This window comes from Panicum hallii, chromosome 9 (genome assembly GCF_002211085.1).
Source record: "Panicum hallii strain FIL2 chromosome 9, PHallii_v3.1, whole genome shotgun sequence".
Classification (NCBI taxonomy): Eukaryota; Viridiplantae; Streptophyta; class Magnoliopsida; order Poales; family Poaceae; genus Panicum; species Panicum hallii.
Genome location: NC_038050.1, coordinates 69335369 through 69361388, shown reverse-complemented (window position 1 = coordinate 69361388; position 26020 = coordinate 69335369). Strand labels below are relative to the sequence as shown.

General features: G+C 49.9%; 5 protein-coding genes and 1 non-coding gene across 6 annotated transcripts; 3 read left to right on the top strand and 3 right to left on the bottom strand.

Moving 5' to 3' along the window:
* Positions 1–4630: 4630 nt before the first annotated feature.
* Positions 4631–6723, top strand: LOC112876156 (ras-related protein RABH1b-like). The gene is made up of 6 exons (XM_025940205.1): positions 4631–5059; positions 5200–5270; positions 5494–5582; positions 5894–6005; positions 6174–6264; positions 6368–6723. Exons 1-6 carry the CDS (start codon positions 4940–4942, stop codon positions 6527–6529), a joined length of 645 nt encoding a protein of 214 aa, XP_025795990.1. The 5' UTR covers positions 4631–4939; the 3' UTR covers positions 6530–6723.
* A 157-nt stretch (positions 6724–6880) lies between these two features.
* Positions 6881–6953, top strand: TRNAR-ACG. Its single transcript has one exon. It is a non-coding gene; the product is annotated as a tRNA-Arg (tRNA).
* A 921-nt stretch (positions 6954–7874) lies between these two features.
* On the bottom strand, positions 7875–12120 carry LOC112877994 (putative pumilio homolog 10). The gene is made up of 5 exons (XM_025942369.1): positions 10778–12120; positions 10365–10527; positions 9167–9330; positions 8068–8326; positions 7875–7992 (listed from the first exon to the last, which is right to left on the bottom strand). Exons 1-5 carry the CDS (start codon positions 12118–12120, stop codon positions 7888–7890), a joined length of 2034 nt encoding a protein of 677 aa, XP_025798154.1. The 3' UTR covers positions 7875–7887.
* A 1790-nt stretch (positions 12121–13910) lies between these two features.
* On the top strand, positions 13911–14714 carry LOC112875880 (NDR1/HIN1-like protein 13). Its single transcript, XM_025939882.1, has one exon. It carries the CDS (start codon positions 13911–13913, stop codon positions 14712–14714), a length of 804 nt encoding a protein of 267 aa, XP_025795667.1.
* A 3896-nt stretch (positions 14715–18610) lies between these two features.
* On the bottom strand, positions 18611–20279 carry LOC112875879 (ethylene-responsive transcription factor RAP2-13-like). The gene has a single exon (XM_025939881.1). The coding sequence runs from the start codon at positions 19821–19823 to the stop codon at positions 18936–18938; it is 888 nt and encodes a 295-aa protein (XP_025795666.1). The 5' UTR covers positions 19824–20279; the 3' UTR covers positions 18611–18935.
* A 1672-nt stretch (positions 20280–21951) lies between these two features.
* LOC112875878 (3',5'-nucleoside bisphosphate phosphatase) lies at positions 21952–25422 on the bottom strand. Its single transcript, XM_025939880.1, has 5 exons — positions 25024–25422; positions 24288–24412; positions 23721–24035; positions 23479–23648; positions 21952–23347 (listed from the first exon to the last, which is right to left on the bottom strand). Exons 1-5 carry the CDS (start codon positions 25294–25296, stop codon positions 22962–22964), a joined length of 1269 nt encoding a protein of 422 aa, XP_025795665.1. The 5' UTR covers positions 25297–25422; the 3' UTR covers positions 21952–22961.
* Between the last annotated feature and the right edge of the window lie 598 nt (positions 25423–26020).

Here is a 26020-nt window from a genome sequence, read left to right as displayed (position 1 = left end):
CACTGCGGCCGGGCCCACGAGATGTTCACACAGCTACTTACACTTACTACTGGTCAGGACCGTCGGGTCAGGTCGAGTCAGGCCGCTGCATCGCATTCCATCTCGATTGCGTCTGCGTGGCATCCGCCTCCCCTTTAACCGCCGGGCGCCGGCCGGCCACCGCGCTCCTCCTCCGCTCCGGCCCGCCCGGGCAGCCCGGTCCGGTCACCTCCCCCTCCCCCACCACCACCATTACTGCTCCGGCCACCACCACCACGCACGCACCCGCCTCCGCCCATCGCATCGCTCTCCGCCCTCACATGCTTCTTAACGCTGCATGGGCTTTTGCGGTTAACAATCGTTTTAGCTTGCCATTAAGGCCAGCGATCAAGCAGTGCATTAACCGCGCGCTCCCCTCTCCCGTCAGATCAGCAGCGCCCGTCGTCTCTTCCGGGCGGGTGGGTTAGTTTCCCTTTCCGCCTTGCCGGCTCCCGGCCGGGGCCGCGTCGAGTTCCGTTCAGCTCCGGCCGAAAGCGGGTAGACCACTGGACTGAAAAATAAATTAAACCTCAAACGGATCCGGCTTTCCGTTGGGGCAGTGGATACGACCGCATTGATTACGGGGGAGCGGATAGGATCGTGTCATGGAGTGGTATAGAGGGAAAGATCCAAGGATCAGGCGCGCCCATTAAAGTTAATCGCGCCGCGTGCGCGCGCCTCCCTGCACCAGGCGGCGGCGCTCTCGCCTTTCTTCATCGCCTCCTTTTCTCCCGCCTTCCTTTTCCCTCATCTGAAGCAAGCAAGGTGGTTGGGCCATTAATCACCGGTGCCCGATCGACCGCAGCAGCAGCATGGCCGGCGAGGGAGAAGCGTTTGAGGAGGGGAGGAAACGCGGTTCGGTCAGGGGTCAGGTCAACAAACTTCAACTACAAATACACGCCGGTGAGAGAGATTTAAGGAGTAACTAAACACGGAAATGCTACTACACGGATTGACCAAGTGTACTGGCCACTTGGGCCGCTTTAAAAGCTACCTGTATCTAATTCTGCCCCTGAATGCAGTTATTGTGAATACCGGTTGTTGCTCATACCAGTAGGAGTAAATGAGTATAGCAGCATGTCAGCACCGCATGAACAGCGAGCGCCGTCCGTGAAGAACCATTACTGGGGCTCCGTAATCTCGACTGTTACGAAGCCGTCAGATCACATCATGGTCAATTGGTCATCCGGCCCCCGAACCTTCCATGTCTACTCAGCGTCACGGCCGGGCCAGCGCGAGCAGCTGACACGTGCCCCTCGTGTGGGGCCCGGGGGAGCCGGAGGTGAGAGCTCGCGCGGGCGCACCGGGCGGGTGGCCGGAGCCGGCGACGAGAGGCGAGGCTCGAGAGCCGGCGGGGCACGGTTGAGGCCGGAATGAATGCGGCTGCCTAGCTCCTCCCCATAACTCCGACTTCCAAATTTGGGTCGCCAAGGGAGACTCCAATTTAAAGCGGCCCAACACCCGGTTTTAACCCCAAATTTACAACCCCGGAATAAATCTCGCCAACCTTCCCTTTAAATTCGGGGTGGGGCCGCGCCTGGATTTACGAAAACGCCCCTTCCATCTGCCTCCCCCAGGCCAGGAGATTAGCTGCGTGGCCATTAAGAACCCCTGCCGCTGCGATCGTTATGATGGCTGCTGGCTTGGATGGTGCAATGCAATTGCTGCCACTGTACTGCTACTACTAACTAGGCAGTAGAGAGTACCCTAGGCCAGCATCGAGGGCGGCTCGTACATGCACAAGTGTGTTTGCTCTTGTGTCATCCATCGGTGTGCTATCGTGCTGGCAAACACAATTCGGCTGGATAAATGAGAGTAAGGATGTAGGTGGGCATCCAATGATATTTTTATGGGTCAACTAAATAATTGCGATGGCATGCTATTCTGGTTTATTTTATCAAATATTTAGGTCAATCCAATGATTCGAAATAAATATAATTTGCATTCCTAATTGAGAGTACTGGCACATTCCGTGTCATGCTAGCAATTTGTAAGCTAGGCTGAACATGAACAATACTGGTCAAGAGCGATTTATTAGCTTTTGGTTTGGAAGTGAGAACTATGCATGTTCGACTCTTGGCACCTCATCATCATATAGTGAATCTTAATGGTTCTTCCATCACCATGTGCTGGGTGCATTCTTGGCTAAGATTTCTCATTGCTAAGGTAGGCTATCGTGCAGTTGTTTCTAGCTTACACCAGTCATTCTCAACGCGCCAGATGCCAGTGTTCGCATGAATTTCCCTGAACGCGGTGGACTTGGGCTCTACTGTTCCAGTGCAACAGGAGTGAATGCTGCTGCTGCAATGATATCGGTAGTTCCCCATTTGAAGATCCCCAGAATGCTAGAACAGGTGCGCGCCCCGCTTCTGGACCTCCAGTAGATTGAAGCAAATTTAAGAGCTGGACGGGCCACAGGCCCCATATGGAACTGTATCAAATTGGGGAAAAAAGTTTTTTTAAAAAAAATACTTCATGCCTTGAAACATTTTCTTTTCGAGCGTCGGATCCCAGAAAGGAGGAGGGGGGGCATTTGGACGGCGACCTCACTTTTCTTTTCTTTTTATCCCCCGACGGCGACTCCTGGTAGCATTGAAGGCCGGAAGAAGACGGTCATATATAGAGGTCGTGGTGCTCAGAGTGAAGTCCACCGGTTCCCATTAACTCCCCTTCAATTCCTGCTTCAATGCGCCCGCCCGCACGCAACGTCGCCGCCTTTACTTTCGCTGCGTAGTATAGCGAGGTCGCCGGCCACCAGAAACGCTCCCCGCCGTCCGATGCGGCTCCGGCACCCCCGATCGGTCGCGAGCTCTTCCCTGTGGTGGAAGAACAGATGTGCACGTGTGCTTGGCTCCTCCGTCTGCTCTCTATCTCGCCTGCTTCACTGCGCGCCTGTCATCCAACCTGGGTGAATCAGGATGGAGTGGCACCGTTAATTTTATAATAGTATAAAGAAGGGGTCTTATTTTATGCATTTCAGAGAAGCGCTCAGGTTACTGTTACTGACTGCTCCTAATCCTAACAGGCTGCCGTGCATGATGGGTCGATCAGCATTCAGCACCAGTGCATTGGCGCCATATTGAGGTGGTTACCAGAAAAACGACGTCCTTCAATGTGGACAGCAGCTGAAATCATCAGAACCGGTGATGATTCGGGCGAGCGGCGCCCTGGTGTGCCATGGCCGGAAGCCGGGAGACGTGGCAGGGCGACGCCACATAAATGTTGGCCACTGCGCATGCCAATGATGATCCGGCTAGCTGAGCCTCTCTCTGCTGCGCACCGCACCTGCCAATCTGCCACCCGCGCGCAGGCGGCGACGTCGCCGCCGCGGCGATCCCGGCGCCTGCAGCTCGTGCGCGCTCGGCTGCCGTGCACGGCGGCTGCGCGCTGCATGAATCACATGACGGATCGGAGCTCGGAAGGCAACGCACGGAATACGCCGGTCGCGGTCAAGGTCGCCGATCGAGTCGACGGACCTGCCGACGCCGGTGAGCGAGTGAATGGGACATTGAATACGCGATTGAACGCGGCCGAGGGTACGCGCGCTACCACCACGTACGGTGCCTCGCCAGATCACGTCGTCTCGGCGTACACAGTATGCACAAATTATACATGAGGAGGAGTACTTCGGGCAATTAATACGGGGAGTTAGTAGTCGCGCGGCCGGCGGTGGCGCGGCGAGAGGAGAGCTCGCCCGCCTGAGAGTTGGGTGCGGCCTTTAAGGCGGCGATTACTACTAGCCGCGCGGGCGTACCCGATCTGATCGGCCCCGGCGAACCTCATTACGCTGCTGCCTGCCGCCTGCCAGTTTTTTGCGCGCACAGGCGGAGCGCTGCCGATACGGGCGCTGCTGCTGCCTGGCACTGTGAACCGCGTCGCGCCCTCCGTAACTGGCAGCTTGGGCACGGTGGAGGGCTGGATGTTGTTGTGCTGCTGCTACTAATAATTCGTTCGGTTAGAGTTGCCACTTCGTTGTGGACTTTGTATAGTGTATTTATGCTTCGTTACGCGGCACTAGCGCAGCACAGGTTGTTCACTGTCAGGCTGAAACGGTTACATGCTGGTGCATGGCATCTACGTTAGCAGGCAAATTGAATACGTCATTCCTCTCTCTCTCTCTCTCGGGAGAGGGCATGCTCCTGCTTCTCGGGACCCACCGTTGCACAGCAGCATTTGGGCTCGAAAAAAGGGAATGGCCCAGCAAGTTTATGTCTTCTGATCTTGGCCCATTAAACAATCCACACAGCAACGTGGTTGTGTGTTATTAACTGTCTGGCCCAACTCATACAAAAAGTTCTAGCCCACAAGATCCTGCTGCAGGCTCGCGCCGGAGGGAGGGGGAGGTTGCAGCCCAACCCATTTGATCCTTTTAAAGAGTGAGTCAAACCGGCGTGTTTGGTTTGGACTTCGGACTGGCCCTCCCCCGGCCCCTATGGGCTATGGCGTTGCGTCGCGCACTTGTGCTCTCGTGCCAGGTCACGCCTGGCACGAGCGCGCGCGCCGCCGTGTTCTGCTTCTGGACTCGCCACCGGATCAGGGAAGGGCTCGCGCTAAGCTTCCGTTTTTTCTCCCGCCTTTTTGACTGGAACCTGGTTTCCCCGGTTACCATTAGCTGTGCGCTCATCAGCGCTGACCCCACGCGATTTCTCCACCCAAACAATTTTGGCAGGAGATCGCGTGCCCGTTGGCAGCTGGGGCAAGCAAGAAACGCTCCTCCCCTTCCCCTCGTTCTTCTTCCTCGGGCCACCCCACGACGACGAAAAGCCTAGTTTGAAAACGCCGAAAGCGACGCCCTTCTTCCCCGTTCAAAGCAATCTTCCTCCCCTTTCCATCAGTCGCACGCGTCCGAACCCGCCCCAAACACGAAGCTCTTGGTCTCCAGCATAACCAGAAGAAGAAGGGGGCCTGGTGACCGGATCCCATGGCGCCGGTGGTGTCGGCGCTGGCCAAGTACAAGCTGGTGTTCCTGGGCGACCAGGCCGTGGGCAAGACGGCCATCATCACCCGCTTCATGTACGACAAGTTCGACAACACCTACCAGGTTCGTTCATCTCATCTCGCCGATCCTCGGTTCTCTGCTTCTCCCTCTCGGGCGTAGAGTTCTATCGTGTGTTTTGATTGAGGCCGCCAATCGGCGAAATCCGATGATCCGGGCTGCTTGCTAACCCGCGCGCGATGCAGGCGACGATCGGGATCGACTTCCTCTCCAAGACGATGTACCTCGAGGATCGCACCGTCCGCCTCCAGCTCTGGTACATATCCAAACGTTTCCTTCCGCTCTCAACCCTCAAGTGAACCCGCTGCTCTGTAGATCGTCTGGTTGCTCATGGAGTTCGTGTGTGCTCACTGGCGACTAGAGAGAAGATCGATCTGTCGAAATCCCTTTTTCCCGATAATAAACGGAAAGCAATTGCGCAAATTGATTGTTAGGACAGGCAGGTTTGACAGAGAGCTTGTAAATGTGAAAATGTGCAGGGACACAGCTGGGCAGGAGAGGTTCCGCAGCCTGATCCCAAGCTACATCAGAGACTCCTCCGTGGCCGTCATCGTTTACGATGTGACTGGTAAGTTGACCGTCTCCAAAAGATTTCCAACTGGTGAACGATAATGTAGTTTCGCTTTCTACGCTAGATGGAACATGAAGAATTGCACCTTGTGTGTCGAGAAAGTTTATTTCAGATCAATTAGGCGTGTTGATTTCAGTTTCTTTTTTTCTGAAAGAAACAGATTTTCTTTCAGAAATATTACTACTACGTTGAATTATTTGTTTCATGAAAGGTTGTTTTTTTTTAAAAAAAACTAGTTAGGTGAAAACGTCTGTACAAACATAACTTTAACTTGTGCAATGCCGGGCTCATGTCATCGTTCTTTGCAGACAGGCAATCCTTTTTGAATACGTCAAAGTGGATCGACGAAGTGAATACACAAAGAGGTGGCGATGTGCTCATCTTCCTTGTCGGAAATAAAACTGACCTTGTCGACAAGAGGTTTCTATCTGTGAATCCTGTCATCAAGATAATATCAGTTAACTATTTCTTTTCCATAGACAATGTCCCACGATATAAACTCAAAATACATATATCCATTTTGTGCTTCAATTTTCTGTATGGAGCAGACAACTAGCCTTCTCAATTATATTCACTGGATGTAACCAGGAAAGTGTCCACTGACGAAGGAGAAGCCAAAGCACAGGAGCATGGTGCCATGTTCATAGAAACCAGTGCAAAAGCTGGGTTCAACATCAAGGTTCCCGCTCCTGAATACTACTTTTTTCCCTTAACTTTCCCAAGCAGAAGTCCTCCATTGCTTATAGTTGTCTGCTCACGAAACACTTGGTTGGATCCTGCAGCCTCTGTTCCGCAAGATCGCTGGATCCCTTCCTGGAATGGACGCTCTCTCGTCAGCGAAGCAGGAAGACATGGTGGACATAAACCTCAGGCCTTCCACCGGGTCGTCAGGTTCAGGCGCAGCTTCGCAGGCGGAGCAAAAATCAGGCGGTTGCTCTTGTTGAGACTTGCAGAGTTTTGTGTTCAGAGAAGCTACAGTAGTAGGGATACTACATTTGAGTTAGTACTTCCGCAGAGGTGAAGAGTGATATCCATGGGGAAGAGGCCAATTTCTGTGTACAAACATTTTTGTCAAGCTGCCATACATAACTTTTTTTGGAACCCAGGAATATACTGTAATCAAATCTGTGAAAGCTAACATCATCTCTCTTCTACAAACTACTAAATCAAAATACTCGCCGGCAATATTCATCTATACAAGAGCCACTCCCAGAGGAGCAGTTATAGTCATAAATCAATCTTATTAGCATATCAATCAATGCAGCAGTAAACAGCATTCAGCAGTAAACATCAAGGACTCCATGGCCCAATGGATAAGGCGCTGGTCTACGGAACCAGAGATTCTGGGTTCGATCCCCAGTGGAGTCGATATTTTTTCATTTTGTCACTTTCGTTTTATCAGTTCCTTTCCCAGTTCCTCCCCTTCCTGACTTCCTGGACGCCGCGCAGCACTGCTGCTGCTAGTTTACCCCTTATCCACAGGTGGTTCCATTCACTTGTATCCCGAGTAGAAAGCCAGGTTCTGTGTGCAGGGGGTTAGTTCTTTCTTTATCGTGGGCTCATTATACCCTGGCTCCTCAGGTTCTAATTCAGCACTCGGCTGCTGGTACGATGCACGACAGCATGAGAAGAACTGAAGAAGCACAAATCCCCATTCCATTCCAGAATCGACGGAGGCCATTATTTACAGCAGCAAGCTAGTTGTTGATGATCAAGGTTTTTCCTAGAGACACACAGCGAAGTGCATATCACTTCACCAAGAAAATTGGCAACTTCTCAGTCTCAGAAGTAGCAGATCGGTGCTGCATCACTTCAATACTTTTTTATTTTTCTAAACCAAAGCTCATGTAAAAGTTACACCAATTTCAACAAAATCCGGTGAAATTGTTCCTCAAAACACACCATTTATGTATAAAAAGCAACAAGTATAACGACTTGTTTAACAGTAACAATTCACACAATCCAACGTGGAAAACAATACAGCAGATACAAACTAGAAAGCACACGCGTTCCTTTTACAACTCTACACTACAGCACCACCATCAGGACAAGGCGTGCCGCAAAAAAACTACACCACGGAAGACAGACGGGCGGGTACCACCTGGGGAAAATTTTTACAACCTGACGATAACTTAAACCGATGTTCTTGCAACCAAAATCTGCCTTTTCAGGACCCTGACGAGGCTCGTGTTGGGCGGCGCGGACGGGTACATTATGGTTAACAGCTAGTGAACATAAATTGACAACAAAGAAATACAGGCAGCCTTCTTGGTACCACAGGTATACATGTTGTACACCTCTCTCACCTCCTGGAGAGGGCCCTGGAGATCCTTTTGCAACAGGGGCTAGTCCGGATGGCGTCCTCATGAGGGCGGATAGCTTCGACAAGGGCATTGTGAAGATGGCCCTGCCATGGAGGGGAAAAAATGTGAAGGAGGGAATGCAATGTAGATGATGTACTGATGTGCTATGGCATACTCACCCTGGTGTTGAGAAGGGCAGTGTAGATGACGTAGTTGGCGTAAGGGTCTTGCAGCAGTTGCTCAAAATGAGACCCATTGAGCAATTCACGCACTATGACAGCTTTGGCATCATCTGGGAAAATCTTCAGGCATTTCTCCACCACGTTGCTGCTCACCTTCTGCTTTGAGAGATAAACATACCCTCCTTCAAACTGAGACGCCAAGTGAGCATTTGCAGAAGGAATTTTCAGATTCAGAACATACTGTACCACATAGTTCCTGGAATAAGGGGAAACGGGAAAGCAATCTTAGTTTTGTGGGATAAGGATACAGTACTGCCAGCAGTGTAGAGAAATAAAATCTTAAAATATAGATAAATGAAAACATTTTAGGTTTGTTCGAATGGAGGGGGTTAGGATCAACACCCTTGGAGCGATGAATGAATTTGCCAATCTAAGGGAACTGGACGAATCCCTGCCTATTCAAACAAGAATGGAAATCCATTTACTACTGACCATGAGAAATATAGTCCTGTTCAGCACAGGTTGGGTTCCCTTTACTTTTAGAAAATTATAAAGGTAGAAACCATTTAGTTCATCTAGGTAGCAGCTTGGCACAAAGTTCATATACTATCCACACATTTTTAATTTCACTAATCACTTTCCCTGTTAATATAATATGTTATCTTCTGAAAGTATCTACATGGGATCACTGAGAAAGCTTCTGAAACGTACATAGAATTTGAACTAAGATACATATATATACATGATTATATCAACAAGGGAAAACATACATTTTCTATAAATAAGTTACTGGTGTGAAGTTAACCCGAACAAAAGCCAATTTTATATCAATAGGAGAAAACATACATTTTCAACACTAAATTAAGTTACTGGTGTGAAGTTAGCTCCAATATAGACTAGCTTTGTGCAAAAACAAGATATATAAGAGATGATCATCAGTATTGAAAACTAGGAAAGCAGAGCGCTAACAAGGTACAAGGACATTACTTCTACTGTTCTACTATCTACCTGACAGATCAGTACTGCATGGGAGAAACAAGAACAACGCAATGGTGTTTCTTGCAACAATATACATTATAAGCAACCAAGGGCTTACCCAAATGGATCTTGAGCAAGCTCAAAGCCACGAGCACATATTTCCACAATTAGCTTGGCCTGGTATGCACCACGTGCACTAGATATGCAACGTTGTAGAACACAGCATCCATGGCGATGTATCGCCATATCAAAACAGTTAGCTGCAGCGGCCTCATATATGAACTGTTTAAAAACAGTAAATATAAATATGATGTACATGCTCTGGTAAAGTAAGATCAATCTATACTTAGCATATATTTGCTAGCATAAGAATTTCATGACATAGCATTGATCCCTGGCAATATAATTTATGAAGAATTAATATGAAAAATTTGAACATACATGCAGTAAGGAGCCATTATTTTCACTTGAAAATCTAAGGTACTAAAAATTAGCAATATCTACCCCCAATTACTTTTTCTATGACCAGTGCATAAAAACCATGTGTACAAACAGAACATATCTTGCCATGCACAAGTCATGTGTATATTTATGCCAAAGACAGGATTGAAGGGGAAAAAAAAGCACAAGATCTCATAGTCAAAGTCAAGAACAGGAAGAGTGATGAAAACTCTTAAGGTAGATCGTAAGACATCACCACCACTGAAATGATATGCATGAAGAAAAACTATGACACTTAAATACTGAAAATTCAGTAAAACATAGCAACAATTTGGTTATTAGTTACTGAACTTAGTTGAATTTGGTGTATTATTTCATTTCAGGTCCCAAACTTTGTAATGACTCCATTCGTCCCTCTAACTTTGAATACAGGTGGATTCAGACCTCACAATTTCATGAATAGACAAAAATTGAACTTTGATAGAGTAATTTATACAGAAGCAAAGATTCAAGAATAGCATATTTACGTACTGATGAGTGGCTTCATGTTTGTTAGCAAAAATATTTTTAAGCAATGGCAAGAGCTAAGCTGTTTGAAGATAACAGCTTCATGCAAGAAAATGTCTGATTACAGATGCATATGAGCACACATTGCTAAATGAAATTATGATATGCTTGTTCTTGCACAAGATCATGCAAACTGTATGGGTATCCACAGCGAGTAAATTCCATGAATTCAGAACCATTTCTCTTATGTGCCAGACTGCCAGTTACTCAAGGGCAATGACTTGACAAAGAATGCAACAGCTACTTACTCGGAGTCAGAATTTACAAACAGAAGAAACAAGTTCGCAAAATAGGAACTGTTGGGTTACCTTGTTCTCCTCTGCCCCAAAGTTTGTCAGGCACTTCTGTATTACATGATTACCATTAGGGTCATTGACAAGCTCCATGAAGGCTGGCTGTAGGGCTAAAGTAATGAGCACAATCTGCTCTCTGGTCGTAACAGTCTCTATCAATTTCTGTACTGCCCTTGTCCTGAAACAAATCAAGACAAGCAGATCATTAGCATCATTGCATGCCCCCACTAAAACAAAAAGGGTACGCACTGAAATGTTAGCACCACAGCACACTTTTTGATGCCTGCGTACTTCATTGTACTGACTCAAACAACAACATTCTAAAATCAGCAATTTCCATAATTGATTAGCATGTACAAATGCTTCTAATGTTAGACAGGGATAATAGTGCAAATGTTTGATTAATTTTCAGAAGAAAGTATCATTACCCATGCAAGTTTATACAGATAGCAACCAGCCTCACAGGATCTTGCGTCAGCACAGCGATGATCCTCAGCCTTTGCTCTTCATCACACACGTCCAGCATCTTCTGTACAAGATAGTTGGCAAAAGAGTTGATCATAAGGTCTGCAGTGTGGTTGATGATTCCTTCAAAGATCACATCCACATGATGCTTCCCTTCCTCAAACTTCTGCTGCAAATACCGGCATCCATACTGGTCCTTGGCCATAAAATAGATGTATTCCTTTACTCGAACCATGTTCTCATACCTCATAGTCCTAGAATTCCCAAGCTCCGGTGCCCTGTTATTGACAAACTGCTGGAATCTCCTCTCCCTCCCACGTTCCAAGAAGTTCATGTTCTTCTTCCCATCAAACATCAGACTGTTCTCACAACGGAATGCCTCAAACTGATTTACATTTCTTGCAAACCCGTTGTCTGCCACGGGGACACCATATGCATATTGTAGCTTTGGTCCACCACGGACGTCAAGAGCAATATGACTGGGACTGAAAAACTCTGCACCAGTGTGCCTGGAAAGCAAGTAGGACTCGGCGAGATCAGGGTGCACCAAACCTTGGCCCCAACCAATGCCAGTGCCATGCCCTACCCTATTGTACATGAAGCCGCCAATGCTGGTGTCCAGGCCTCTGGGGAAGCCGCCGTAGCCATCTAAGCCGACGTCCGACAGGAAGCGCTGTGGCCGTGCTGCGACGTACCCGACGGCTTTGGCCTGATCAAGGAACTGGTGGACGGAAGAACCTGGCGCCCCGAAGTTGTACCCATGGTAGGCGCCGCGCGCCGCAGAGACATCAGCCGGGGCCGGGGTCTTGACTGGCGGCGGGGCCAGCGGGCCCTGGCGCTGGAGCGCGGCCTGCGCGCCCGCGGCGGGCGCGTCCCCGATGCGCAGGCCGCGGAGCTGGTTCGCGAGCCACTGCTGGTCCGGGTCGATCACCGACCGCGCCAGTGGCGGCGGCGGCACCGCGCTACCGACGAACGGTCCCGACGCCGGCGACGGCTCGGAGCCCACGGGGAGCGGCGCGGCGAAGGCCACGCCCCCTGCAGCGCCGCCGCCGCCGCCCTGGAGTGGAGCGCCATCATCGCGACGGTTCAGGACCATGGCGAAGTAGCCGTCCTCGCCGTAGCACGGCGCGGCGTAGCCGCGGCCGCCCGCGGCGCCATGCACGCCGTTGCCGTGGCCGATGACGCCGACGCCGACGCCGCGCTGCCCCTGCGGCGACGTGACGTGGGGGATCTCGCTGAGGAGCAAGTCCATCTCTTTCTCCTCCGTCCTCTCCGCCGCCGCCGCCGCCACCTTCGCGCCCCTCATCTCCATACGGATCAACAACACTCGGAAACACACACACACACGCAACCCGAGAAAAAAGACGATGGGAAATCAAAACCCCCCAGGGAGACGAAAGATCAGATCAGATTGCGGGAGTGGGGACGGAATTGCGGACCCGGGAGGGGGCGAGGGGACGGCGAATCCGGGGGATCGGTTGGGGGGATCCGGATTGGGGAGCAGGGGTTAGCAGTGGTATCGCATTGGAGGGAGGCGGAGGGGGCGGAGGAGGTGGAGAGAGAGGCCGGTGAGGCATGCAAAAGGGGAGAGGCGGAGGACGGCCGATGGGGTGCGGGGGTTTTATAGCCAATCTACTGGGCTGTGCAGGGCTGGGCTTTGGCGGCTTTGGTCAGCTCATCCCCCTTCTCCTGCAATCCTCCAGCCCTGCGCCATTGGTCAAAGCAGTACACCACAGTAGGCACACGCATCCACGATCCATCTGGTTTGTTAGAGGTAAATCTGAGGCTGTTAACCTGGATCTGTTTGTTTGCATGCGCAGAAGTAGGGAAAGAAATGCCATGATGTTCTCGTGAGCAAAATAATGGAAGAAAAAATCACACCATGTTTATTGACCTTATGTGCATGATGGAACTGTCCGTTTGTGTTCTGCGGATCCTCTCTAGACCGAGCCTCACGGGCCCAGAATGGAGATTAAGGGCTCGTATTTCTAGCTTCAGTTTTGGGTCTATCTTAATTTGCCTTGAGAGGTATACGTCGGCCTTTTTATATGCTCACTCTGGTGAACTTTACTTAGCATGTGACACCATAATCTTTATCTGCAGGGACTTCCTATGCAGTTTCTTTTTTTTCCGTGAGTAACTCCTGTGCAGTTTCTTCTGCTACGACTTCAACAGAAAACAATATTCAACGATATAAACAATAAGTGCTCCATCTAGACATGAACTGATTTTTTAGACTCCTACGAAATTTTTTTTGAAACCCTGTATGTGAGCTCTTTGACCAACAATTTCTCACGAGGATCTCGAAATGTAAAAGGATGCTTAAATGAAAGCAAAGTCCGCACGTCAAAATTTAACCAAATGCTATCCTAACCGAACAACACCTCCGAGTTTGTAGTACTAGAATTCGAGGGAATATGGAGTTTGTTTGAAATGATTTCCTTCATGTTTTTACGGGTTTGTGTACAAGCTGAGATAAATTTTGTGCCTTAATAATCTACCAATTCCAAATCAAGAATGATCTTAATTTTTTATGGAAGGAATGATCCTAATTACTACTTGTTACTTTGAGACATGCTGTGCCATGATGTAACATGCTGATGCGAGTATATTCTTGCCTACTTGCATTAGCATGTTACACTTGTACTAGCTCGTAAACCTAGTGAAACTTTGTCAGGCAGCCCGGAAAGCAAGTAAAACCAAGGGAACGGAAGCGACTGCGCAGAGTCCATGATGATGCGCGAGCGCAAAGGATGCGCAGCCAAGCAGGCTGGTCCGGCGCCGGCGCGACGCCGTTGCAACCGGCGGCTGGCGAAGCCGGCGCGCGGCGCAACCAACCGCGCTTGCAGGAAGGGGCCCGGGCGAGGCGGCCGGTGCGCGGCGTAGGCGTTTGACCGGGTCGTGGCTGCCCACCCAACAATAGGCGAGTCGTTAAAAAGCGTGTCCCCCCGTTGGCGCGCCCGGCCGCTCCCCCTGTTTTCCCTCCAAATCGCCCGCGCGGGCACCGCACCCCCTGATGCGACGCCCTCCGTCAGGTCCCTCGCCCCGCCTCGCGCCCGCGCCCGCCCCTCGCCGCCTCCCGCCCCTCCCCCCTACATGGCGGCGAGGGCCCTCCCGCCGGCGTCGCCCGAGCCGGCCTCCTCCGCGGTCTCCACCGCGTTCGGCTCGCCGCTCGAGCCCGTCGCCTCCGCGGCGACGGCGCCCGCTCACGACACGTACGTCGTGCACGTCCAGAAGGACCAGATATACCGCGTCCCGCCCCCCGAGAACGCCTACCTCGCCGAGCGCTACCGGAACGGGCGCGGCGGCGGCGGCGGGGGGGCGAAGAAGCAGGAGGGCCCCGCGTGCTCCCCGTGCGTGGCGCGCACGCTCGGTGCGCTGCTCGCGGCCGCGCTGCTGCTGGGCGCCGCCGTCGCGATCTCCCTCGTCGTGCTGCGGCCGGGCGTCCCGAGCTTCTCCGTCGACCGGCTCACCGTGCGCAAGGAGTCGCGGCCGCCGCGCGCGGACTACGACTTCTTCCTCACGGCGGCGAACCCGAACAAGATGACCGCGCTGTGGTACCGGAGCGGCGCGGCGGTGCTGCTGCACAAGGGGAGGACGCTGGCCAAGGGCGACGTGGGGCTGCCGGCCGAAGGCGGCGAGGACGCCACGGACTTCAGCATGCTGCTGCGCGGGGTGCCGCACGACGGCCGCACGCCCAGGGCCGTGGACAAGGCGCTCGGCGGGTCCAGGGAGCACCTCGCGCTCCAGCTGGCAGTGGAGGTGACGGTGCAGGTGCACGTCGGCGCGCTCGGGTTCGGGCAGCGGAGGCTGGTGGTGCGCTGCGAGATCGGTGCCGTCGGGCTGAGCAAGGACGTGCACATTTCGTCGCAGAATTGCAGGAGCAGCTTCGTGAACTGACGACGCGCGCGCGCGCCCCCCGTCTCGCGGTTGGGGGGCGCCTGGGCGATCGTGGAGACTGGCGGCGCGCGCGGTCGGTGGCGGCATGCGCGGAAGCGAACGGGGAGTAAGATCGTGCGCGCGCCTTGTGCGTAAAATGTTGCGAAATTCTTTAGAATCTTATGTAAATTGTGACGAACTGATCATGGCGTTCAAGTCCGGATCATTGGCGCAATGCTGGTCTGCTGTCTTCTGGTAATGATCATCACGAGCGTTGTCCGCAGCCAGCGGCGATGCGTGATGCGTCGGGGATATTCATTCGTCTCCAAACCCGGCCCATTCATGGCGTGTAGCCCGGCGGCGGCGGAGAGACCACAGCAGCAGTTTGCTTCTCGGCCAGAGCACGCGCACCGATGGGCTGTGCGTCGGCGGGGGCTTGCACGAAAATCATTCTTATTCCAGCCAAGCGGCCCATGCCCAAACGGGCCCGAACTATGCCGACTATCGCTAGACTCAGCCCATGGCCCAGTTCTCCCTACATACGCTGGGCTGGTATCGAGCCGAAAGCCGCTTCCTTCTCAATACCAGCCCAGCGTATATAGGCCCAACTCTTTCAGCCCACTACAGCCTCATGGAGGGAAATCTGAACCCATGTCTGGATGTTGGGAAAAGGACGTGAGAGGGCTCAAGGGAAAGGGAAATGATGGTGTTCGTTCTCGCAGGCGTTCCCCGACCTTCCAGATCGGCCGAGGCATTCTGGAACACATAAAGCGCCCCTTGGCAAGCAACTCCGATCCTTTCGACGCAACCCAAGCATTGGCGAGCATGGTTGCGCCGTCGCGGGTTGCCCATGATGGGGGGCGGCCCGCCCCGGAGCAGTGGCAGACTTGCTGCACAGAAGAGACGGGTACACGCGACGACCCCAGCAAGGACGGCAAAGATTGTTCTCACGAATGCCCAGCGGAGCTGGAATCTTGCTAATTTGAAGTACTAAATGAAGTCTATTTGCAAAACTTTTTCCATGGATGGGTTGTAAATCGCGAGACGAATCTAATGAGCCTACTTAATCCATATTTTGCAACAGTGATGCTACAGTACCATCCGCTAATTATTGCTTAATTATGGATTAATTAGCATCATTAGATTCGTCTCATGATTTACAACCCATCCATGCAAAAAGTTTTGCAAGTAGACTTCATTTAGTACTTCAAATTAGCAAGATTTCTTTGCTACAGTAAAAGTTTGCATTTTGCGTTTTTGCGTTTTGGTGGAACTAAACAGGCCCTCATAGTAGAGCGCAGGTGTGAAAACTGAAAACTCCTTTCCGGTTGTTGAATCGACACTTGTCAGGAGATCGCGAGATGAGCCAGGTCAACTATGGGCAGTGTGGTGACTGACAGATACTTGAGCGCTGCCGACATGGCCTTGGGCACTGAATAATATCCCGCGCGCCAGCTCCTCCTGCCGCCCACTCGCCCAGGCCCGTGATTGTGTTAACAATCAGCATGGCACGCACGCACGCACATGCCTAGTTCAGTGTACCAATCTGCAGGAGCACAGAGTTTTTCAAAGGTAGGGTGGTTCATGCACAAGGAGCACTGCTTCACTTTCAGAGTTTCAGGTTCCGGTCCATTGTCCATTCATCTTTCTGTAGCGTGCCAATCAAAACTGTCCAACTACACATAAATCACAATAATGGTCCTATCCTCTCTCTCTCTCTCTCTCTCTCTCTCTCTCTCTCTCTCCCCCTCTCCCCTTAGGGTTGCATTAAAACAGCAGTAAGACGATTCAGATTTCGCATTCCTACTACAGAGTTTTTTTCCCCTTCTGACGTTTGGAGTTCGGCAAGTGACAACCGAGTAAGTCAATCAGATCAACATTCGCTGGCTCATACTTCGCCCAGTTCCGGCCACAGACGACTCAGCAAAGTCTGCAGTTTGTGCACCAATCTCGGATCAGAAACGCGGTCAACAAAGGCAATGAAACCCAAACGGCTTATGGAAACCTAGCATAGCCATGATAAAAAGCTTCATAATGCATGAATATCGGCTTGCTTTACCCGGGGTCAACGTTTACCAAGCTAAGCTATACAGTGGTATGTCATGATCAAGCCTATCAGCCTATTTGATTACATACATTATCCCTAAGAGGGTAGCCTTTTCTTGCCAAGTGAATCTTGTTGTCATGGCCAACTCATGGGTTGGATTGTTGGATGGGTCTCCCCTCAATCCCAACTACCTTTTCAATGGTTCGTTTCTTTCAAATTTTAAACCAATCATCCTTGCATTAGCTCACAGTCCTCCTTTCTTAGGTCTCCAGCCTTTGAGATCAACGAGAAGTCAACTTAAAGCTATGCAATGGACCATCATGGGATTGGCATGTGGCAACATAGTGGGCATCCCTGCCAATCTCCTTGAGTGCTCTAAGAGAGCAGCGTTGACATTGGGACAGGGATTATGGGGTTGACCTCACCTGACAATGGCTGAGCATTATTGGTGCTTTTATGCAAGCTCTGGTTATCTATCTACAGCCTCCATGAGAGGATATGCATAAGAAAATATGAATGGTCAATGCCATGATGGACTAGAGCATGAAAATGACCACAAAAGCAAGCTGTGGATAGACCATACTGATCTGTAAAGTGACATAAACCAACCAGGATTAGCAAGTTGAGCATTAGTACTTTAAAAACACCAAAAATATATTCTCAGGATATTGATCTTCAGTTTCACATATTTAATGTCTGGTACCAATGCTTGTAATATATTTCCATGGTAGGCTACGCTTATGTTGAAACTTGAAACCAACGGCAAACAAGCTTGTTAACTGAATGTGGTTTCTATTTTTCAAAAAAAAAAATCCAAAGCTACAGAGAGAATACAAAGCTACCTATCAAGCTCCTAGTTCTCTAATGAACCAAAGGCAGAGCCAACTGCCAATTAACGCGTCTCTCAAGGTTCATGCATCAACCAAAAGGCAAACAAATTGTTTGATAGAAGCGACAAAGTTACACTGAACAGTGTACAATGAACTTTGAGAGGAACCATGTAAATTGTGGTGATTGCCAGCTAAATACCTGTTTTTCTCCTTCTGGGGAATTGGATTAGCATTATATTAAGCGAAAGCAAAGTTGTGATAACGTGGAGTCCTGACTTCCGCACATGACACTCTGGTCCTTCTAAACTAAGATCAAGCGAAGAAAGAGATCCAGATGCTTTCCCTCCTATGCAGCAACAGATATATAATATCATCTAGTACTATTCGAAATAAGATATGTGCTGCAATGACTAGTACAGGGTTAGTGTGGAGACCAGAGGGAAGCATCCCACCTTTCAGATCAGTTGCTTTAATTTTGAGCTAACAAATTCCAGAGTTCGGATATTTCTGAATAAGCAAAAATAGCAAAACAATGCTAGTATACACTGTTTTTTTTTTTGGAATTGGTTTGAGAATATCTTTCTCCAAATCAAACTTTTACATGGAGTTGAAGCTTCTGCACGTCAAGTTCTGTGATAAACGGACAAGTAAAATACCCTACGAATTTTGAATTGCATCATACCATTTTGTCCAGGTGAAAATGCTTAGGCATCATGCCAAGTCTCAAGTGGTAAAGACTCACATATGTGCAATGACATAAAACTGATTATGAAATGGAAATTACACGATTATATCATTCCAAAAGATAAAGCCCGGCGATTCCGTGGTAAACCATAAACCATCATATCTCAGTGATGCAAACTAACACTCCCCTTATAGCAAATATCATGTTTTGAAAAGTTTGTGCTGATCCTAATTGAAATGAGCTTCTTCATTGCTATGGTTAAATAGTCCACATATTGAATCATGAATCTCATACTCTACAATTCCCACCTTATTTCTGGCATGCTATTATGAGCAGTAACATACAAGTACAGAACAAAAAAACAACCATACCAGTGTCACAAACTGGTATTATTGGATTATTGCAACTACCGTTTGGATTTCAAATGTATATACATGAGACCTTTGCATGCAGAATAGTAATTTCCATAATCCAAAGTGCTGGAGACCTCCTTCCTGGCAGTGCCATTTAAAAAAGCAAGCAGACCAGGGGTTGATGCTAGACATGATCAAACCCAAAACCTAAACTGACAAGTACCTAACCATCAAGACACCACTTTAATCTTCGGAGCTGTGAAGTACAGATCAGCCAAGAACAGCTTGATCAGGAACTGCGGGGACGAGACGAGCAGAGCCTTTGCATTATGAAAGGATGGAGTCCCAGTCGATCTCCAGCGAGGGGTACTTGCGCAGGTGGAAGCTCTCGGATTCGTCCCATGGCGCTTCTGAAAAGTCGAGGAGCTGCATCTCCGGAACCACGTCGGAGGAGCCGGTCGAGGACACGTCGCCGTCCGCGGACGACGAGCTCTCGGACCCGGAGCAGCCCGGCTCGCTCTTGACGTCCGGGCTCGCTGAGGAGAATGTACTCGGAGCCGTTGCCGCCGTTGCCACAGTGGTGTTGCTCTGGCTCTGGCTCTGGTTCTGCGGCGCAACGTCCGTGCCGTTGCAGATGGCGTGGAGCTTGGCGTCGACCGCGGCGTGGAGCGGCGGTCCGAGGTGCGCGCCGCCGCGCCTGAGGTCGGGGAAGTTGAGCCTGGCGGAGTCCCCACGGAGGCGGAACGCGGCGCTGTCGTAGGCGAGCGCGGCCTCCTCGGCGGTGTCGAAGGTGCCGAGCCAGAGGCGGGTGCGGTTGCGCGGCAGGCGGATCTCCGCCACCCACTTCCCCCAATGCCGCTGCCGGACGCCGCGGTAGAGCTTGGAGACCGGCCGCGCGGGGAGCGGCGCCGGCGCCTGCCGCTTCATCGGCTGCGTGGCGACCGCGGCCGGCCGGCGCAGGAACTGGAACTGCGACTGCACCTGGAGCACCTGCGCGGGGGTCAGGCCGCCGGCGCCGGCGCCGAGGAGCGAGCTCGTCGCGCGCTGCTGCTCCACGCCGCCGGAGCACGGGTACGCGAACGAGATGGTCGGAGGCTGCTGATGCTGCACGGGCGGGGCGGCGAGCGCGCGCACGAGCTCCTTGGTGTCCGCCATCTCGTACAGCGCCGCGGGAAGCGCGGCGCTGCGGCCGTGCCAATCTATCGTCGTAGCCATGGATCCTCGCGCGGAGCGGAGCAGCAGCTGCGAGAATTAACGGAAGAGGGAGCCGCGAGAATCTACCGGAAGATTTCGAGAGCAGAAGCGCAGGCGATTCGGGAGTCGCGAAGGCTGGAGCGCGATCAGCCGATGAGCAAGAGCGGCCGTTGCCTGGGCTCTTTTATAAGCGAGGAGGGAGTAGGTTCCGGCCAACCGGAGGGCGCCAGGTGTCCGCGCTCGTTTGTTACCGGCACCAGTCGAGATCTTCCAGGCAGGCCGGTGAACCTTGGGTACCTGGCGGCTCACGATTGGCTGGGGAGCTGTCTGACCTGGTAAGACTAGATCTAGCTGTCACATGGCTGTGTTGAGTGAGCTAGCGTGGTCTACGCGGCAGCTTGTACTGATGGAGCTAATGGTTTAAAACTTCAAACAATCATTTCTCTAGCCAATCAGCTCTCTAATCCCTCGATCTGCTCAGGTGCGTACTAGATTACTAGTATTAGAAAAGCTTTGTATACGAACACCTACTAGTAGTACTCTGTACTCCAGTACTCGATACGACGCTGACGTAAAGGCCGCCGAATCGCCCGACTTGATGCCACAGACGATTCCGTTTCCAATCTCGAAAAGAGCGATGTGCCGCGACCAACGGTGAGAGAGAGACTCGAAAGTTGACCAGACAAAAAAAGCTGATCGCTACACTGCACAAAACCCCTCCATTCCCTCCCCTCCCCTGCGTTCTGTTCGCTTCAATGATCAGTGTGTGCGTGTGCGCTGGTAGCCTAGTAGCCTTGCCACGTCTTTTTCCTTTTCGCAAGTGATCGGAGCACGAGAGCGCGGTCCGGTGCCGAAGAGAAAGTGGCTTTTCGTGCGGTCGCGGTCTCACGGAGCGGTCCTCTCCTCGTGCCCTTGTGCGGGCTGGGGCGAACGGCAGCGCGCGTGCTCCGGCCGCCGCTGCGAGGCGGAGGCGGAGGCGGAGGCGGAAAGGGAAAGCGAGCGGGCGGGGAGGGTGGAAGGCGTCCGCAGCCACAGAAACGGAGGCCGGAATCGGCGGGGAATATCGACGTGTCGGGCGGGGCCTCGTCGCCGGGGGGTACAGCCCGAGAGAACCAGTCGTGGGGGGCTTTCGGATACGCGATCCCGGAGGTGGGAGGGAGGTGCCTAACCACAAGATCGCAGGCGTTGGGCTTCCGGCTACCTTTGCTTAAAAGCGATTTTGTTTGCATCTCCAAGCCCGAATCAGAATTGATTCCCGGTGGTTTGGTTTGGTTTCGTCGCAGCCGCCTCCTATAGCCTGACCTCAACACCACGGTTCCTACAGCGCAGGGCCTTCCAGAACCCGAGAAATTTTTAGAGAAGGGTTAGAGAAACATCCAGAGGCGAACTGGGTTTTCCTGTTGCTTCTTGCAAGGCTCTGGATGAGCGGGTATGGCAGCCTGAGCAGCACGCTTTCCTACAGTTACATGGCCTTCCATTCCATCAAGACCCCCGAGCAGTTTGCCGAACAGTGAAGTGATAGGCTCGGCACAGGGGTTGGTTCTGGAGAAGGATTAGATAAACATCTCGAAGCAAACAGCGGGAGGGCACCAACTGAGGTCACTTTCCAGGGATTAGAAATCACGATCCAACACTAAGACCACAGCTAGACGTAGTAGGCCCACCGAGCAACCATCATCTCTCGCGAAAAGAATGTACAAAAACAGAAGCAGAAAGGTGATGGGTGCCTTCCTTGGTCCGTCCACACAGCAGTCATGTTACGCTGGGTGGTCGAACATCACACGGGCGGAGATAATGTTCTATAAGTGCAGGTCAAAAATATACTACACGCGGGCGATAATCTTTTAAATAAAATCGTGGCTGTTGTTCATCAGGGGGCGTAAATTAAATGCGTAGGGGTTAGTGGCCATTACGCTGCCCCGAGGGGAAAGGTTAGGGCCTAGTGACGCAGCAGCCAAACTGGCAACAGGCTAATCACGCACTCCACGAAATGGTTAGGTCTCCATGCCCTATCAGGAAACATGTGCCGAATTTGATGATGCCATGCGGCTCAGCAACAGCTCAGATGAAACAACTAAAGTAGTCAACAGATTAAAAAAGTAACATGATAGAACATTAGGGAAAAAAACTGAGTATGACGACATGACAATTGACCTCACCACTTTGGGCATCATTCACTACCGTAGAACCAGAAAGGGGTCACAATGGCCCCGCACACCTGCTCAAACTAAAACAAGTGTTCTACAAAACAAGAGCTGCAAAAGGTAAGGTTAGAAATTTCCGGTTAATCACCCCATGCTGATTTAGTAAAATTGCCACCTTCCTAAGTACACATGTTCCTATTACCTTACAGACGACATTGCGTGATTACTATTTGACCAGGTAGAAACTATGGACACTGAAATTGCAGTGCAATATTCCTAAGACATTACTATTTGACCATAAATTATTTGTTGATCCAGACTGATCCTGCAGATGACTATTGGCTGGAGCCGAATTGTTTATCTATCTGTGTATTATCTGCATTTCGAGTTGCTTAAGTAGTGAAGCCTAATGTTCAAGTTAAATGATTCAAGTCAAGTTCAAAGATAGAATAGTTTATATTAAAAAAATTCCGAAAACGTGTATTAGCCTACAAACACCTAAACGATGCAAGTCGACAGATAGAATATTGAAAAATTGCTTTACTGAATGAAACTAGCAGAAACTACAAAAACAAACAGGACAGTCGTCATTCACAAAGACCAATAACTGAAAACATAGAAGGAATATCACAAATATGGTTGAGGAAAATAGAACAAGGACAGGAGAGCAATTCATTCATATGCTAATAGACAGATGATGATGGATCATTTAATAAACAGTGTATTAATATGCTGATATGCTTTGATTCCGTGCACATCATTTCAGTGTTGCACGCTTAAAATACCATAGAGAAAATGTACATTCTTGATTAAAATGTCAAAGATTACCAGATTCAACATATCTACTTTCAACAAGATCATCAACTAGTAATCAAACATATTAGTTCTAATGGGGAGCAAGACGACGGGGCGGGGGGGGGGGGGGGGGGGGAGCGAAACATAGTCATTTGCAAAAGCACATACTGCAGTCTGAACTAGGCAGAAAACATTGCTCAAGATGGCTATGTAGTCGATGTCATCTTTCTGTTGCATAATGGGCAAGCTTAAGTCTTACCTCCTCAAGCTCAACATCTTCCATGTCATCATTGCTTGACCATGAAGATAGACAGAAATTAACAACATCAATACCAGCGTTTATTGGAGAAAAACCATCAACATTGGTAAGTCGTCCAAACTTAAGCATGTTCCGTAGATTTTCAGAAGATGGCTCCTCTGCAAACTTAAGAAGGATGTCCTTCATAGCAGAAGACCAGATAGGCCTAGCCATCTTCAAGAAGCAACACAAAGTTGTAATAGCAAGCTTGACCGTGCCAATGTCAGATTCATCTTTCCCACCTCTTCCATGGAAATCTGAACCTCCGAGTTTCAGCAGTCCATACTTCTCAGCTAATTCACTAAATCCTGTACAAATAAATAATGTAATGTAACTTAAAAATATCATAATGATTAATGACCAAAATACACACACAATGGAAGTACCAATATCTGCTAACATCTTAGGTCATCATAACCAATATCTCTTAAAGACATACCATCAACCTTTCCATCACTTCTGTAGACCTCCATACCATTAAGGCCAGCACCTTTTAAAGACCTGATTATTGCATCCGGATTCTTCAATGACCAAGGATGAGCAAGTGCAGATATACCCCCAGTATTAGCAATTAACTGCACAACATTCTCAGCAAATGGTTCAGTTCCTCTGCAAAAAACACAGGCCTTGTTATTGACGCAAAAATCTTTCTCGGCATAAATGCATAGGATGAAGCGTAACCTGGCATATGCAGGGCCTTCATCACCAAGGTACTTGTTGAATGCTTGCCTTACATTCTCTACATAACCTGCTTCAACCATAGCCCTTGCTACATGCAATCGACCAGGTGCCACTCCCTCACCGGAAATTTTAGTTAAATGCTCCCACTTTATCGGCACCTTGAGTCTATTTAGCTTTGCCAGCATATTCTTTGCACGTAAGTATCTCCCATCTCTAATGTTCAATAGCATGCTGTACAACTCATCAGGTCTTGATGGACCGCACATACCATAGTATGCAAGGATATGAACAGGCTCACCAGCACCAGCAACTTCCCTTATAGACAATGAAATTCATAATATGATGAATCATCATATGAAACATCCGCAGTCAAAGTAAAACTGCTTAAATGCTGTTTAAAGTAGCATTTTATTAGAAAGGCAATGGAGCATTAAAACGATATTGCGGATCGGTTGACAAGAGTGTGCAACGAGAATATGATTGATACATCAAATTGCATGATATGGATGATTTTTATTCCAAGCATAGTAGAAAAGGTCTTTTCAGTAAAAGCTAAAAGGCACTTACCTTGGATTATATAGCGCACTGATTTCAACTCCAGGAATTATTCTAACGCCGAATTTGGAAGCTGCTGAAACAGCTTCCGGTATGCCAGCCATGGTGTCATGATCTGTTAGGGCAAGAACTTTCACCTACACCACAAACATATACAGTTTATTCACTCCTATTTTCATTATTCAAGATTTACAATGTGCGCCCATCAATATATAACATTTAGCCAGCACAACCATACCGAAACTTTAGGAGCTAAGTTAATAGGTTATGTTATATAATCCACAAAACATTTCATGGGGAAACAGACACCAGTGCATCTCAATTATTTTTTAGCAGCAGTTAGCTAAGCAATGCACTGTCTAAACTACCCAATGTGTGTCAGAAGATGAAGTTTCATTCAAATTTAAGCAAACCGATCAGCGGAGGAGAGTTGAACATCCAAGGAAACAGCTTCCCAGTTAGATACAGCAGTCACCAGTGCAGCACTTCCAGGTACTACGAAGGGGGAGCAGTCCTATAAGCATGCCACTATTTCTACACAGCTACACACATTGGCAGGTATAATACGCGTGCAAGTTCACAACGTAAGGCTTGGATTAGCTCAACAACTAAAGCGTACGCACACGATGAGGCAATCGAACTCGAATGACGTAGAACAGCACAAGGCCGCCGAACAAACCTCACGAGCATTTCCTCAAACACCTAGCGGGCAAACAAACAAGAGGCCATAGACGGCTTATACACTTACCCCGTTGCGGTGGGCGCGCTCGACGAGCGCGGAAGGGGAGAGGAATCCGTCGCTGTGGTTTGAGTGGGAGTGGAGCTCAAACAGCACGTCGCCGCCGCCGCCGCGCGCAACCTGGGCCGGCAGGAAGTCGTCGGCATCGGCCGCCGAGGGTTCCGGACGTGGCGGCGCGGGCTGCGCCCAGGCCCGGACGTAGTCTAGGGCTAGGGCCTGGTCGGCGCTGGTTTTGGGCTTCTTCTTGCTCCTGCTCGGCTTCGATTTCTTCTTGCTTCCCATGTCGGGGTTTCAAGAGGGAGCGAGATGCGGCGCCTCCGGTCGAGAGGGAGGGTCGGAATTGGGGACGGATGGATTCTAAGGCCCGCCGCTTCGATAGTTGCTTGACTAGATTTGGAGAAAGACTTCAAAACTTGGAGATTTTTTGTTTGCAAATACATCTCACGTCGGTAATTTGAATCGAATTGAAAAAAAAAGAAACAAAGTTAAACTGTATGGGGCTTTTCGATAGATGATTGGATTATCATAAAATTCATCAGTGAGACATTCAAAGTATTTTTTGAGATGTGTGAGATGACATTATAATATACCTGTACTGGAAGTTTTTGTTTTCTTATTTGTATTTTAAAAGTTTGTATAAATCTTGAGCGAAAAATTTAGTGGCATGTACATGATTCTTCTACACACCATTAACCTCTTGCTCTCGTTACACAATATGAAAATATCTGAGCACTTCTGTAAAACCATGGTCCTCGATGACCCAACACTACAGTACTCCATTTTTCGTACCCTACTGAAACTTGCTTCGTACGTTGTAACTGAGTGTGTCATGTATTAATAGCACAAAGATGCAAACGACTAAATTAATAGGCAAAAATCGCTGGAACAAGTCATCATCTGCTCGTCAAAGGAGAAAGAAAGGACAGACCTATTATTGGCAAAGACATCTCGACAGTCGACGGGCCAAAACCGCTGGTGGGTTCGTGGAACGGACACCAACTGAAGA